Genomic DNA, 16879 nt, shown 5'->3' on the forward strand with positions numbered 1-16879 from the left:
CTTTCATAATTTACACTGATCCTCCTTATCAGATTTATCAAGATGCACAAATAAAAACACCAATAATTTCATCTCAACTGTTTTTAGTCATTTCACATATATTTCCCTTTCCATCCCTCTGAGGTTACGAGACCCTGCTTTGGGTGGATCGAATCGAGGCTCTGCTCCTTTTACCCACAAGGGTGAAATGAATACAAGAATATTTATTCACTTAGCAGATGATAATATGTATTAACATTTAATGCCAGTGTTCTGTAAGATTATTGCCAAGTGTTTTATACAGAGCATGTTTGATTTAATTTTACCCCTTAATGTGAATAACTCAGAAATATGTACATTTATATTAATGGCATTAGGCGGAAGCCCTTATTTTGTACTATGAATAAAAAGTCTCACTCAGTGAATACATACTTGTTCGCTACGTCACGGACTAAGAACACCATCAGTCTGAAAAACCCATTTGGGGAAGTTATATAGCACACAAAAACATTTTTCAGTTATAGGACTTAAGGAAGCATTGGGTTGTAGACAACATTTGAAGACAGCCAGTGACTCAGCAGTTTGGACATCTAGGGGAAGTTCATTCTACCACCTAGATGCCAAAATAGAGAAGAGCCTTGATGCATACATTCCATGTAGGCAAGCATCTGTGGTTTAAGTCTGCTTTTGGCAGCTACTGGAAGATTGTGGAGGGAGTGTAGCCATGTACTTAAGGAAGTTCATGTAGGAATTCATAAGAATTATGTCGCGGTTAAGGTTAGCTCATCATGAGTTTGTGATTTTACATGCCATAAGTCAACATTAATTCATATTTAAGTGAGTGTTCATTCAGGGATTAGTTCATGGTTAGTCCTGTACTGTTGTAAAGTTTTACCATAATGTGCATAATAACAGAGAGATTTTACATGTACAGTTACAGAGATACAGTTTCTATTGTAATTTCTGTTCTTTTCATATCATAAGGAAGCCCGCTGTGACTGTTCCATATAAATCTTTTTGCTAAATGATAGTAAACTGTGTAAAGGAAAAGGGGGGATGCTCCCAGGTGGACTGGTGGCTCTAAGAAACCTCCTAAACTGCTTATAGAAAGAAAATGCTGTGTTTTATTTTTAATAGGAGTCTCATGTTCACCATGATTGCATAAACATACGCCATTGGTAAGAAAACACCTGCAGGCTGTGAAAGTTTTTCTTTGCGGATTATTCTGCATGCAGTTTTGAGAAAAAGTATTTCAGTTTATAATAATAACAATAACTAAGATTTTAGACTATTCTTACACAGAGCTATTGCGATGGATTCACATGGTACCAGAGAAGTTTTCTTCATCCTGACCCCCATTTATTTTCTGTAAAGACAGCTTATTTCCCCAGATTATTGTGGGAGAGGGAGCAGCATGCAGCAGGTGAATGTGATGAGAGTGGTGAAAAGTTTCCCAAGTCTATGCAAGTGAGAAGCAAAAATTGCAAGCTGGCAGCCAATCAGATTCATATGGTGTGACTCCCATCATGCATCAAACCCACTGCCATGGGTAAAATGGAAGAGACACACCACAGCGCAGCAGCAATTATTTCACAAAAATGTGATTACAGCAGAACAGAGTTACACAAGTTGCTTTTTTTAGCTTAGTATACCTTGTAAAAAGAAAAACCTTGCAAAACAAGCGTGAAAAGTTTTGAATAATTCAACATCTAATCCTTTTTTTGAGCAAGAGATAAAGACATTGGGTTAAAAAGGTATGCAAATATTCATCAGGAGTACATTTAGAATCTAGAATTAAGTTTCAGAAACAAATAAATGATGTCATAGTTACTTAAAAGTGTAATTATAATGTCACCGTGTCGCAAAACAATATTTTTCAGGAAAATCCACAGAGCAGTTATTCAGGGTGCCGTTAAAGATTGCAGGACACAGTGAGTGGTTTTAGAAATAAGATATATTACGTATTAATGCAATGTACATCTTTTACGGGGTAGCATTAGAAAGTGGAATTATAGAGATCTGTTACAGAGCAGTGTTATAAAATGCTATTAGAAAACAGTTTCTGTGCAGTGTTGAGTGCAGCTAAAGGGATTATTAGGGTGCGATTACAGAGCACAGTTTTAGAGTATTATTAGGGAAGGGGGCAGTAACAGAGTTGACACCGCTAGGAAGTGACTCAGCATTCAGTCCCTTCTTCTGAAGAGCAATCAGAAGAAAGGGACAGAATGAAAGAGTAAGGGAGGAGATAAAAAAAGAAAGAGTGAACTGGGTGGCGAGACAGTGAGAGAGCTGATTAATCACATCAGTAAATGTTTACACATCTGTCTCTGTTTCTGCCATGTAGCCCTCACTCAGACACACACACACACACACACACACACACACACACACACACACACACACACACACATATGGCACAGCTTGTCATAGAACAGGCTAGCCTGAAGTGTCTTTCCGTAAGGGCATCTGGAACATTCTGTTCATCTGAGCCGAGAAGCTGATAAACCTGTGGCAAGGGCTTTTATCATCTTAATGTATTTATGCTAGATAAACATTAATAATGTGTGTGAATGCTATGATTTACACACATATATTACAGGACCCTTTTCTGTATGTTTAGCTGTCTGCTGAACTCTGTGTGTGTGTCTGCGTGTGTGTGTGTGTGTGTGTGTGTGTGTGTGTGTGTGTGTGTGTGTGTGTGTGTGTGTGTGTGTGTGTGTGTGTGTGTGTGTGTGTGTGCGTGCGTGCGTGCGTGCGTGCGTGCGTGCGTGCGTGTGTGTGTGTGCGTGTGTGTGTTTCTTTGTGTGTTTGTGTGTGCAATTAATTACTATAATATAAATTAGAAATAGTGTATGAAATCACCTTCAGGTAGATGTTTTATTAAGTTTCTCCAGCTAAATTTCTCTCTCATCATGATCTTATTTTCCAGCTAATGGAAGCCATGTTGGCTGAAATGTTAATGAAATATAATACTTTTACAAAAATGATCAACTTGGGAATCTTATCACTTTTCACTGCATGTTTGGGGTTCTGAGCAAACTTCCTCTTCAGAAAAAAGATTTCTTATTACCTTAGAACTAAAAAACATTTTGTTTATGTGACCACATTTTCTGCATTTATGTATAAGCCTCTATGGATGAGGTGAGTAGAATATAATTCAATTCGATTCAATTCAGTTTTATTTATAAAGCACATTTAAAATTCGCCTGAGCTGGCCAAAGTGCTGTACATAGAGATAAAAGAAAAGGAAAAAAAAGAAAGAACATAAATATAAAAGAACGTACAAATTACTTACAATTAAAAGCAAAGGAAAAGAGGTGTGTTTTTAACATGGATTTAAATTCAGAAAACGTAGAAGCAGTTCTGACTGGTGGTGGCAAGCTATTCCACAGCTTAGGGCTGCGAAAGCTCGGTCTCCCCTGCGTTGCAGACGGGATTGTGGTACCAGTAAAAAATGACCATTTTGGGATCTAAGTGATCTTGAAGGATTCTACATAACAATCAAATCAGATAAATATTTCGGAGAATATAGTCATTTATTTGAATTTTAGTAGTGTTAGAGGGTCTGCAGTGTATGATCTGACATAGAGAACATGTTATTGCACAGTCTGTTTCTATACCTTTGTTCCAGGCAGATCCAACCAGCCATGGAAAATTAATGTGTAAAAATATCCAAAGATGCAGAATATGAATTCTCTCTCTCTCTCTCTCTCTCTCTCTCTCTCTCTCTCTCTCTCTCTCTCTCTCTCTCTCTCTCTCTCTCTCTCTCTCTCTCTCTCTCTCTCTCATTTTTCTCTCTCTCTCTCTCTCTCTCATTTTTCTCTCTCTCACACACGCTTACATATGCACATTATGTACATCTCGTTTACATGTTCTCAATTACTGTCTTCTACCTCACCATGTCTCATGTTCTCCCTCACCGCTTTTCTGATTTTACTTTATGTAAGTACCTGGCGCTCACCCATCATTGTGACTACAAATTGGCACTTGTACGCACACACTCACATTTGTTAGGTTTTTGCAAATGAATGCTACAGTTTTTATTTATTTATGTATTTATTTATTTGTTTGTTTGTTTATTTATTTATTTTTACTCTGTGGCACTGTTCAGTTTTCTTTTAAATATGAGTGAATTTACAAAGCTAGAAATGCAGGAGTCTTGGCTAAACCTTCACATAGCAGTCGGGCCTACCAGCTTGTGAGCCAAATATAAAAAACAATTCTGTATATAAACGGTTTAACATATTATACATTGCTTGTTGTGATAAAAAAAAAAAGTGACAATTGTGTGAGGCAACAATATGTAATAAGGTATTATAGAATAAGGAAGAAAGAAAGAAAGAAAGAAAGAAAGAAAGAAAGAAAGAAAGAAAGAAAGAAAGAAAGAAAGAAAGAAAGAAAGAAAGAAAAGAAGGAAGGATGAAAGAAAGAAAGAAAGAAAGAAAGAAAGAAAGAAAGAAAGAAAGAAAGAAAGAAAGAAAGAAAGAAAGAAAGAAAGAAAGAAAGAAAGAAAGAAAGAATAATGATGGAAGAAATAAAGAAACAAAGAGGTTCCATAAACTTTGGGGTAAAAAAAATGTCACAAAGTGTTCTGATTTTAAAGAAGTCTCTGTTCTGTGGTTGTGACTGAGCCCATGGCACATGCTACAGTACAACGTGTACAGAATGACTGCTGTGATACTCTGCATGTTTTGACTGTAACAGAGGAAGCGTATGGAAATCTACTTATTGTACCTCTAGACAAAGCAATTGTGTTATTGCTTTTGATAAGACATTTTTTCTCATTTAGCAGCTGTCAGCCTCAAGAAATTGCATTTGTTGCATCCAAGCAAAGTGAGCACATCTACTGTAGCTTATTTTTCCCGAGACATTCTTTTAGCTAGCTTGTTCATATGCTTATTGAATTATTAAATGCAGCACTGTCACTATATGTCTGGTGCTCACCTAGACACTTGTTACTTGCTATTTCAAATACTCAGAAGAGTGCAGGGACTGAGGACAGCTGAAGATATTCGCTTTGGTATTTTTCTTCTTCCTCCTGAAGTACCGTGTGTTGTTCTCACTATAGAAAAGCCTAAAAGAAGCAGGAAGGGAATGAGCCGATGCTTAAGAAAGCCATGGTTTCGGTCTAGCTGCAGATGTCACATTAGGTCATGGTGCTGATCTGAGAAATATGTTTCATTTTTTGCATATATTTAGCAAATATTCAGTACCTTGGGTCAAATAAGCTAGGATTTGATTGAGTAGAAAAAGGTGGCAGCTACAGATAGTGCTGACTGTGTCCCTGAGCTAGAAGGTACAGCGATTAGTGGTTTAAATCTGTGCTTGTGTGTGTTTGGGTGGAGCTGCAGCATTGAGTTGAATGACAAAATAAAGATCATAAGGTCTCTCACTTTAATACAATTTGATTGCCATGTGAAATGGCATGACCTTTACAGGAACATTGTTTTTAGAGGCCATTCTTGTAGTGTGTGTGTTTGTGTTTGTGTGTAAAGCTCCATGTCCTTCAGATGCAGTGCTGAGACACCAGGAGACATTAAGTGTGGCAAAACCCCTACTGTGATTCTGTGTGTGTGTGTGTGTGTGTGTGTGTGTGTGTGTGTGTGTGTGTGTGTGTGTGTGTGTGTGTGTGTGTGTGTGTGTGTGTGTGTGTGTGTGTGTGTGTGTGTGTGTGTGGGTTGATGTATGTGGATATTCCTTTGTAAGCTTCTAATGGAGGTGCAGACTGAATACTGACTCAAGGATCTAACAGTTCAAACATAATGCCACACTTGATTTCAATTGACATTAGGTTTTGTTGCTCTGTGTTAACTTTCAGCAGATCAGAGGTTACAGCATTTCAGGAACATCACTAAACCAAGTGTAGAAATAAATTTGAGGCACACAGAATACAAATAAGCACTTGACATACATGCATACAGTACATACATAAGATTTACATATTCTTCATTGTGTAACATTGTTAATGTTGGTGGTCGTTTTCTTTTAAGGCATTCAGGCAATATATCTCGTCTCTTTTCCTGTGTGCTTTATGTCCACTGAAGACATTCTGAATCTTTAGAAATGTTAACTTTGAAAGACTTATGCAGAATAGACTAATGTCAGGGCTGAGCAAATAATATAAGGGATATTTAAAAGAGTCATGAATTGTTCTGAAGGATTGTTCTAAGAGACACATTTAAAGGTCACAACTCCCCCAGTTCATCACATTTGTGTATCCGTGTTGATCCTTTTATAACTAGTCTACCCCAGACTGTAATGTTATATTAGAAAAGAGCAATAATGAAATGATTGCCAATAATAATTGCACAGAGTAGAGATATGAGCACAGAGCTACACTCATGTTGAATCATCTTACTTATTATTATAATAACCCTTTCTGACCCTTTGAGCGGGGCTGGATTTGACGAAGGTGCTGGATGGGGCTACTTTTAAAAGTTTTTTTTTTAATATCATGTACATTAATTAAGTCCTATGTGGCAAATACAGCCTGCTGCTGACGAAACAGCCCACGGTAACTACTAGTCACACATCTCAAATTCTCACCGTAGTGTAGCGACTGCAACTGTACAGCAGGCAAAAGCTCTCACAGTGCTTCAAATCAACACCTTCACTGCTATGTTTGATATAAATCGCACTTACATCTAAACCCAAAGTGCAAAGAGAGGTTTAATCTGGAACAGGATATTCAACAAGCACAAATAGCTGTAATGGTCAGATGTCCTCAAACTTACAGGAATGTGTTGTTCTTGTGGATGGCTGTGCTGAAATGAAAAATCTAATTTAAGCAAAATATACCACAAAGAGTTATTATAGAAATATATTTCATGGGCAAGCATGATTACAAAATATTCCCACTGGACATTTAGTCTGTGGTATCAAACAAGGCAGGATTAATCTGACTAAGTGACAAAATTACAGCATTTCTTTCTGCAAATAGCTTGCAAAAACGTTAAAAAAAAATCCCAGCACCACCGAAATATTTGCACATATGTCTAAGCATGGAAAATATGATGAAACCAAATCAGTTAAATTATTCATATAGTAAAGCTAAAATACATAGAATTTACTGTTGATCTCTTTCTCATTTCACACCTAAAGCGACTATGGTCCAGTTTTATCAGTCCATCAATCCATCATGGTTGAAGATCAGACTTAACCTCAAATGGTTTTAATCACAGTCTTTTATCACAAGCTTTTAATTGGCCATGTATTTTACCATGTTTAAAATAAATGATGCAAGAAGCTGAAATGTAAAATGTGATTAATCCTTATTGGAACAAACTTTACTTTTTAGCTTGCATCAATTATTTTAAACATGGTCAAATAAATTGTCACTTAAAAGCTTAAACTGTGATTAAAACCATTTGAGGTTAAATCTGATCTTCAACCTTCATGGATTTTTTGTAAATCTAAAAAGTAAAAGGTTGTTTACTTGTTACTCTTAGGATTAACCATTATTAAAACATTTTTTCAGCTGAAAACAAGCAAAACAAAAAGTGCTAATCTAGTAATTAAACTCTAATATATATAGTGGCAATTTTCACACATAAACCGCTTCAGATGCAAAATTAAAAGTTAAAATTAAATCTGAATTCTATCTAGGATTACTGAAAACTAAATCCAGGAATAAATAGTTGTATGTATGCAGAAATATTATAATTTGCAGCAATTGGATTAGTAGATGAAATGAATTAATCTAGGATAAACCCCAGATCTTATTGGTTCTGCTCTTTCTAGAGGAATAAGTTGAGCTAGTATGAGTTTTTGCTGCATGTATTTTATTGAATAGGATTATCATCCTTCACACTAATCCTGCCGTAATTGAGCTAATAAGACAAATGAGCTAATGTAATATGAATACAAGAGAACCAGATTATAAAATAAATCATTCTTCAAAAACATTCACACCAGAACCAGCTTAGGTGTTCAAGCTTACTTCAAGGTTACATTTAGTTGAAAATGACAAAATCACTGACAGAAATAATAAATAAAACATCATACAAAACACACTGATAAGTGCTCAGGACTCCATGTACTGTACTGTATATGAAAAGCTATGCTGATTAAATTTGCCTGAAATGAAATCCAAGGTTTGAATTCTTACCATTTTTCTTAAACTGGACCATAGTTTCTTTAGGTGAGAAATGGAGGCTGTGTGAAAAAAAAAAGCTTAAGCAAGACGCTTAACCTTCAGCCAGCCAAATGTACGGGATTTGCGTTATTTTTTCATACTACGTAAGATAATATTGTAATTTACTTTAAAGATATTTAAAGTTGTTTTGTTATCATTTTGTATATTATCTATTGTCTTTTTTTTTTTTTACCAAAATCTATAACAAATTCATGACGTCAACATAATGAACACATGTTGAACAGTAATTTTGGCTCCTGATTATATTTCACATATTTTGTCACGGGCATTAATAATAAGCAAGCGCATTATAGTTCAATTCAGGTCAATTTATTTGTATAACAATTCACATTGTCACAAAGCAGCTTTACAGATGTACAGAAACATAAGAGGAAAAAATATAAATATATATTATAATAATATTAAGAAGACATAATAAGAAAAATACATAAATGAAGACATACATTTAAAGATTAAAATTAATTTTAAAATATTAAGTTAAAATTTAAAATACTATATATCTCTAACATCTATCCTTATCCCTATAATCAAATATATTGCTCCCACTTTCAAATAAAACCAAGTATATGTGGATAACATACTTATGTTTGTGTCGTTACAATTAAATCTCTCAAGTTTCAAGTCTTTAACAGGAATCTATAAGCGGTGCTGTTTGTACTGGTCTGCATGTGTACAGAACATCAGGGGACAAAAATCAGCTGCACACAGCAAACGCAGGAAGATATGTGGGGGAAGGTGGGGGGGGGGGCAGCTTTAACACCCGATATGACTCAGAAGTTTTCACTCTATTGCTTTTGCCAGACTGTCTGTTATTCAGGTGTGAGATGGGGTGATTGCATTTAACATAGCCATTTTTCTCAGCGAAAGGAACTGTGTTGCCATAAATAAAATTACACTATATTACTTCTGTGTAACAGTATTGGCAGTACACCACTCAGACACACAGCCAAGCCAGTGTAAGATCACATTTGGGGTTTTTATTCAAGCTCATGTGTCTGTGGCATGCTAGTCAGTCAATAATGGAAAACTTTTCAACACAAATAGCTTGGCATCTTTCCAGCTCACGCATTACATTCTGCTTTGCTCCACGCACAACCACATACTCACATTTAGCTCAATGCTCAAGGAGATAAAAAGAGAGAGAAAACAGAGTTTATATTAATGTACAGAGAAAACGGGGCTCATGCACCACGTTTGTCATTATACCTGTATTTCATACAATAATCACCACCTTCTTGCTGCAGATTTCAGATAAACCACAAAACAGTTAGGATATGAAAATAATATTAGTCAAGTCAGGTGAGGTCAAGAAGCTTTTATTTTAATTACAACCATATTTAGCTGATGCAATACATAATGAAATGAAACAACGGTTCTCCAGGACCATGGTGCTACATAGAACAACATAGAGCTACATAAAACAACACAAAGCTGTGGACTTGAAAGTTGTCCTAGCCAAATAAAGTGCATCGTGTGCAACCTGGTGCAAACAGTGTGAGACAAAAGACAATACAAGACACAACAGGAATAAATACATAAAATATCACCGACCTGTGTGTATTCTGTATATTACAAAGTACATTGTGGAAAAACTAGAGGATTGTAAACATACATAAACTTCTGTAATCACAGCATTTTTATGAGGTATTAAAATGTGGTATGCTTCATACCTTTTTCCAGAGGGCAAAAGGGTGAAGAGTGTGTGTGAGGTGTGTGTGTCATCAATGCTGTTGGCTTTGCCATTGAGGCGTGCATGTCCGTGATAGAGGTAAGAGAGATTCCGTTGATCTTCTCAGCTGTTCTTATTTGTATTAATTATATTGTTGAATATTGTTCTGTAAAGGGACTTTTAAAAAATTGTAAAAGTTCACAAGTTATAGTTATAAATTATTACGTATACCTACATAAACTTACTGTAGCTAGAACTAAGCCCAATCATCTACTCAGCTGTTAAAGATGAGCTTGATGAATTGTATTCCACAGTTATATGTTTACATAGAAATCTATATAGTTCGAAAACACTCAGTAAAAAAGATTCATTCTCAGTTCTTCGGTTCAACAACAATGAATCTCTGTCTCTGTCATTTTTATTTGAGTCAATGGCTTTTATTTAAAGACTATTAGCATTGTAAGTTTTTCCTTATAATATTTAGTACACTTATAAGTATAATAGTCACATTTGCTAAATCATGTTGTAGATGAAAGGTTCATTACATTTTGATTATTGACCAGTATTTACTGTAGCTTTTATTCCAAAAGTAGAATAAAGTCAATTAATATTTCAATTAATATTTGTTTCCAGTTTTTAAAAATTTTACATACTACCACAAAACATGTCTAAAGCAGTAACCTTAAGTGTTATACAAGTAATTTGTCATCACAGATGACTGGTGTGAATTATTATAAATTGGTGCTTGATGATTAAATTGAGCATTTAATAAACCTGTTATGCTACTGTGTCAGATAAACGTCAAGAAAAAGCTGGGTCTGGACAGGAACAGGTCATTAGCTAACATGACAATAAATGCTAGGCAAAAATTGTGGAAAAAGAAAACAGAAAAATCTAGATCTCAAAGAAACACAAAAAACACAAAGAAACTAAACGATTATTTTGCAAAGACTAAGACATACAGTACATGAAGGTTTTAATTAAGTGAACTAATCTCAGGATAAAACTCAAAACAGGTACAAGTAATAAGGACAAATGCAGGAAAAAGTCAATGATGAAATGGGGCATAGACAAGACATGAACCAAACCAAAAGCACATGGCAATGTGAAAGAAGAAAGCGGAACAGAGGTGTTGTAGAGCTGTGGGCAAGTGCACGCTGTGTGCAGGTGGAGATTCATGACATATTGAGAACTGCTTTAATGAAATCAGTTTAATTAGTTGTAAATACGATTGTTGTATATAGTATTATTTTCTTTACAGCATCATTTTCACTTAGTTCACTGTAAGAAATGCTTACTTCCTAGTTGTTCTGTTTATTTGTGCCTCTTACTGTGAATATACAGTACACAGTCCAATAAAGCACCACTGTTGAAGCTCTGTCCATCCTGTAGCTGTCTAGGTTGTTCAGGAAGGAATGCTTCTCGAAAGCTCCTGTAGACACACTGCCTGTTGATGCTTAAAGGGTTTTGCAGAATTCGTGGTTTTTGGTACTGATGATGCTGAATAAGCTTGCAAGGTCAGGGAGTGAAACGCCTCTGTGTGTGACTAATCAGCAAAGTCGCTGTATGCAGAACATAGAAAGAGAGCAGCACTTTGCCTCATGGTCGTGTGTCTGCAGGAACAAGATCGACTCTCTGGGAACGGAACATTGTGGAGAGGGGATGTGGTACAAAAAGAGGATTTAAGTAAAGACTCATGCAAATGATGTAAGATTTTAACTGTTTTTCCCTTTGGACATGGAGTTAAACCAAATGCCATACATCTATGCAAGCCATCTTCACTTGTAAACAACTTGCCATTGCAAGATATATCACAAATTATTTTACATATATTCCTGTTAATGTCACATTACTTTTTTCAATTCTTTAGCATATTTAAATGCAGATTCATTTTGCAGCCATTATTTTTTATTGTGTTGGTTTGATAGTAAAATATCAGAAGAGATGTTTGGAAAACGTGTCGGTTCAAAAGCAGTTTGATCTCAACATCACAAATGTCAACTCTTTGTATTGTTTACTTACAATTTACTACTTATATATAGGGTTTGGGATTTACATTGCACTTTACTTACATCCAGCCTCAGTGCAATGAAATTACTTAAAATCTGCCACTTTACAGTTGTTTATATATTCGTTGCCTCATTACAGCTCCAGGGTCTCCAAGTTCAATCGTGAGCTCAAGTCTGGTCTGTCTGGTTGAGTTTATGTGCAAGTCTTGATCAGCTAATGGTTTCTTGTTTCCATTAAAATAACCAAGATAAAGTGGTTAAAGCAAATAAATAAATGAATGAATTAATGAATTAATTTATTACTCTTTGTAAAAAATTATCTTTGAGAGAGTGAAAAAAAACAAACTCATTAATATGAGAATCTTGTATAGAATCCCAGACATCTGTTTCAGTGTGTATATGGTATTGACCTCTTTGTTCTAAATGCGAAATGTATTACGTGTAGAGATTTTCTATATTTTCAGACATTTGCAATGAATTCCACTGACAAGCTGAAGCCTGTTTCACTTATTTTACAAGAATTTTGCTGTAGCAGTATTAATTGGAGAGTGATGAACCAGCACAGAACAGCATAATGAGGTCATGCTGAATTGTCAGTGAGAAGGAGAAATGTCAAGACATGCAGAAATAGACATAAATTAAAAATTCATATGAATTGCCTTCTTGAGAATCCTAAACAATGAAGGGCACATACCAGTTGGGATCTCTCAGCGGTTAGTTCCTTTTTGCACTGCTGAGCAATGCTTATTTATTTATTCATTTGTTGCTTTGAAAGATTTATTATATACATCGATCCAGTGTTATTGCTGTGATGACATTCCTCTACGTTGCAACACAAAGACTTTATTGTGCTTGATTTTACCTTATCTACCTCCCTAGAAGCAGAAGAATACTTCTCAGGATCATTTTGCTGCTATTTAGTGAAGAGCTTGCTGTGACAGTAAGTCATGCAGGGATCGTTAGGAACACCCAAATCTGAGGCACTGTAATATGTAACCTTGGGTTAAAGCCACAGTGGGGCAATATTGTGTGCGAGAGACTGATGAGATGGTCTGAGCTCCCACCGTTCCTCCCAACATGGCACATCTGTTTTTGCATTTTGTAGAACACAGAAAAATTAAGGGTTGTGTTTTAATAAATGCTTTAAAGAGGGAAATAGTTTCGCTGTAAATAAATTTCCAGACCCATTGAGCTCTAACTGATCGTAGACATCCATAGACATTCATTACTGTGCCAGTCTTGGCCCATAAAAAGAAATTTTCTTGGTCCTTTTTCACCTTGATTTAACTTAAATATTAAACTCTTTATTAACATTGATTTTAGCTTGCTTCTATTCTTATTAACCCATTTTCCCATTTGAGTCTAAAATCAGAGCAAAATTTATGTGGTTAGATCATTTGCTACTTGGTTTAATTTCGTTTCATGCTGCACATAATTAAACAAAACAAAAAAGCAAAATATCATTGGCTGACTTTTAAACAAAACTGGTCAGAAATATGGTGATGGAAAAATTCTCATTAATCACCCAGGCCTGGTACCGTCAGTCAATAAATCAGAATCAGTTTCAGATTTATTGTCCAAGTTTTGTCCAAGTTTTATTGACACACACAAGGAATTTGGTTCCAGCAGTTTGTGACTCACAAATGTACAGACATAAATGACTAGATAATTATAGAAAAACTAGTTTAAAATCATATGTGTATGCGTTCTGCAGTGTTACAGCTTTGTCTTTTGGCTGGGTTTTTGCCTCTTGTCTCACCCTGTAACCCAAAATACACAATATGTCTTGTTTATTCAGTTCAGCTGATCCAGAATTCATATAATATGATTATAATTAGCTGCATTGTATATAAGATGATCCAATCTCATATATCTTGCTTCTAGGCTCAGACCCTTCCAGAAGGCCAAATGGAGCAGGATGTGGAGAGTCCCGTCACAGTGAGACAGCCACGGCTGCCCAAACAGGCACGAGATGACCTGCCCAAGCAGCTTCAGGACAGCGATCGAGTCAAGAGCAAGGCCCAGCGTTATGTGCGCAAGGATGGCAAGTGCAACGTGCACCACGGCAACGTTCGCGAGACCTACCGCTACTTCACAGACATCTTCACCACGCTAGTGGACCTGAAGTGGCGGTTCAACCTCTTCATTTTTGTGCTGGTCTACACAGTAACGTGGCTCTTTTTTGGCTTTATGTGGTGGCTGATCGCCTATGCTCGAGGGGACCTGGAGCACATAGGTGATAATGCATGGACGCCGTGTGTCAACAACCTGGAGGGTTTTGTCTCGGCCTTCCTGTTCTCCATTGAAACTGAGACAACCATTGGTTATGGGTATCGGGTGATCACAGACAAGTGCCCAGAGGGAATCGTGCTTCTGTTAGTGCAGTCGGTGCTGGGATCAATTGTGAATGCCTTTATGGTGGGCTGTATGTTTGTGAAGATCTCACAGCCTAAGAAACGTGCAGAGACATTGGTGTTCTCTACCAACGCAGTCATCTCAATGCGCGACGGGCGCCTCTGTCTGATGTTCCGCGTTGGTGACCTGAGGAACTCACACATCGTTGAGGCCTCAATCCGAGCTAAGCTGATCAAGTCCAAACAGACCAAGGAGGGGGAGTTTATCCCCCTCAACCAAACAGACATGAATGTGGGCTATGACACGGGAGATGACCGCCTCTTCCTTGTGTCCCCACTCATCATCTGCCATGAGATCAACCAGCATAGCCCCTTCTGGGAGATCTCCAAAGCCACCCTCGCTAAGGAGGAGCTGGAGATTGTTGTGATTCTGGAAGGCATGGTGGAGGCCACAGGTAGGAATACACACATAATTTACTTAAAGCAAGCCAGAAACTCATAGTCTTTAAAGATAAAAAAAATAGCTCTCCTGCAATCATAGAAAAATATATATTTTTATTTCTATAAAAGTTAGTGCTTTTGAAAGCATGATTTTATGCGTGGTGTGTTTTATGTAAAAATCCTGCATCATGTTTATCAGCTGTGAGTCCATTGAAGGCCTTCGTATTTGGTCAGCAATGTCTAACTGGGGAGAGTAAATGAGATGATCTTTCATTAGCAGAAGAATAAAATCTGGCTGGCTGGCGGAGAAAGACTCTCTGCAGACAGAGATTCCACAGATTAGATGGAAAGGAAAGCCATTGCCATTAATGAAGAGAAAAATACATCATACTGCATCATACACAGGCAGATAAATAGAGGGTTCAAAATATACACTTATTTAATTTGTGATGGTCTGTGTGATATAAATATAATTAAATTCAATCAAATTAAGTTTATGTATTCTATTCAGTCATTACACATTTTATACATAAAATGTATGAATAAACTAATGTATGGCGAACTTTCTTATGTTTAATTAGGGGGGGGTGTAGCTGAAACATTAACCTAATTCCTTTTCTGAAACCAATTTCAGTTACACAAAAAAAACACAGGGTGGAAACTAAAGTCTCCAGCAAAATGTTTCCTACTCAGTTTATGTTATACATTTTTCCCAGTAAATCTTTACGAATGCCTTTGACTAAAGAAGAACTTATTGAAAACATTCTCATAGTATGTTAACGCGAGTACATCACGAGTGAGAGAGACGACTCTGTGCGTGTATACAAAGAAATGGCAGTCATGTAGAGGATGTAGAGTGGATTAGTAGTGAGACAACAGTGTCGCATGTAGTAGGACAAACAGCTCCATTCGAATCTCTGTTCAAATGTTATAGTGCTTATTGTTATTGTAGTCAATTGTGTAATTGTTGAGCTATCATCACTAATTAGTGTATGCAATAACAGAGCAACTATTCCTATTTGCCTGATCTGAAAATCAAATTTGATGCTTGAACTAATAACAACTTTTCTTTATTTATTTTATTTTTGAAGTTCAGATTTTTAACGAGTGGCTTTTGTAGTAAGAAGACCATACTACTAAATCTAAGAGAGAGAGAGAGAGAGAGAGAGAGAGAGAGAGAGAGAGAGAGAGAGAGAGAGAGAGAGAGAGAGAGAGGTCAGAATCAAGAAAATCTGATAAAAGTCCATTTGTATACTAGCAAGGATGTAGTAATGAAACCATACTAAAAATCTAAGAGAGAGGGGGAGAGAGAGAGTGAGAAAGAGAGAAAGAGAGAGAAAGAGAGAGAGAGAGAGAGAGAGAGAGAGAGAGAGAGAGAGAGAGAGAGAGAGAGAGAGATGATTTCTTGTGGTGTTGGGTGACCACCACAAGAATATAAAAATGCCTGACAAAAATATATTTTTTCCAATTATAAAGCACAAAGCAAACAGTGTAATAACAGTACAATTAAATCCTATATTCTCAGCATGCATTTCTTTTCTTAGAATTGTGCCTCATAAAATTATATAAAGGTCAGTTATGAGGATTAACCATTTTTTATCTGGTGCTACAGTATCTTGACATGCAAAGTTTTCTTCGCTAGTGCTATTCTCTCCAGCCATTCAAAAATCTTTTTTCTTATAAACCTAAGTGTAGTAATATTACTAACATTACTAGTGTTGGGCTGCTAATGTTAATGTATGTATAAACATCCATGCATTTTGGATTAAAGCCTATAAAAACATATATCTTCCAAAGATTACTCATAAACAAGATGTCAACAGCTTGAATGGTTCATCAGATTTCACCTTGCAGTATGTGTGGGAGTGGCTAATGCCTGATACAAAATGTCCAAATGAAATAAAAAAGAGATGAAGAAAGAAAGAAGTATAAAATCAGGAAATCAGAAGCAGGAAGTAAGTAACATTTTAACACAGTGATCTCGGCTATTGCTGAATGAGGCACAGGGTCATAGATCATTCCAGGATGAACAAGGTCATGGAAAGAAGAGCTTCAGCATTAATCCTGACTTTCATAGATCTTAACTTGTAAGGTTGTAGCCTGTTTAGAAGGGATTTAGGTGGAACATGGCCAGAAAAAAGCAGCAGTGCATCAAAATGAGAGCAGAAAATTCTGGCCTGTCAAGTTCAGCACAGTGCAGGAATAATGTGGTTGTTTACCTCAGAGGCTTTTAAAAGTCTTACCACGTTTACATTAAGCAGAACTCTCTCTA

General features: G+C 36.4%; 1 protein-coding gene across 1 annotated transcript in view; it reads left to right on the forward strand.

The window, feature by feature from the left end:
* Positions 1–16879, forward strand: part of kcnj6 (potassium inwardly rectifying channel subfamily J member 6) — a 53167-nt gene that overhangs the window by 20262 nt on the left and 16026 nt on the right. The window contains exon 2 of the mRNA XM_027148731.2: positions 13697–14621. Coding sequence (XP_027004532.2) covers positions 13721–14621 — 901 coding nt within the window. The 5' untranslated portion in view covers positions 13697–13720. The remainder of the gene's footprint in view (positions 1–13696; positions 14622–16879) is intronic.

The sequence above is a fragment of the Tachysurus fulvidraco genome, chromosome 20, assembly GCF_022655615.1.
Source record: "Tachysurus fulvidraco isolate hzauxx_2018 chromosome 20, HZAU_PFXX_2.0, whole genome shotgun sequence".
Classification (NCBI taxonomy): Eukaryota; Metazoa; Chordata; class Actinopteri; order Siluriformes; family Bagridae; genus Tachysurus; species Tachysurus fulvidraco.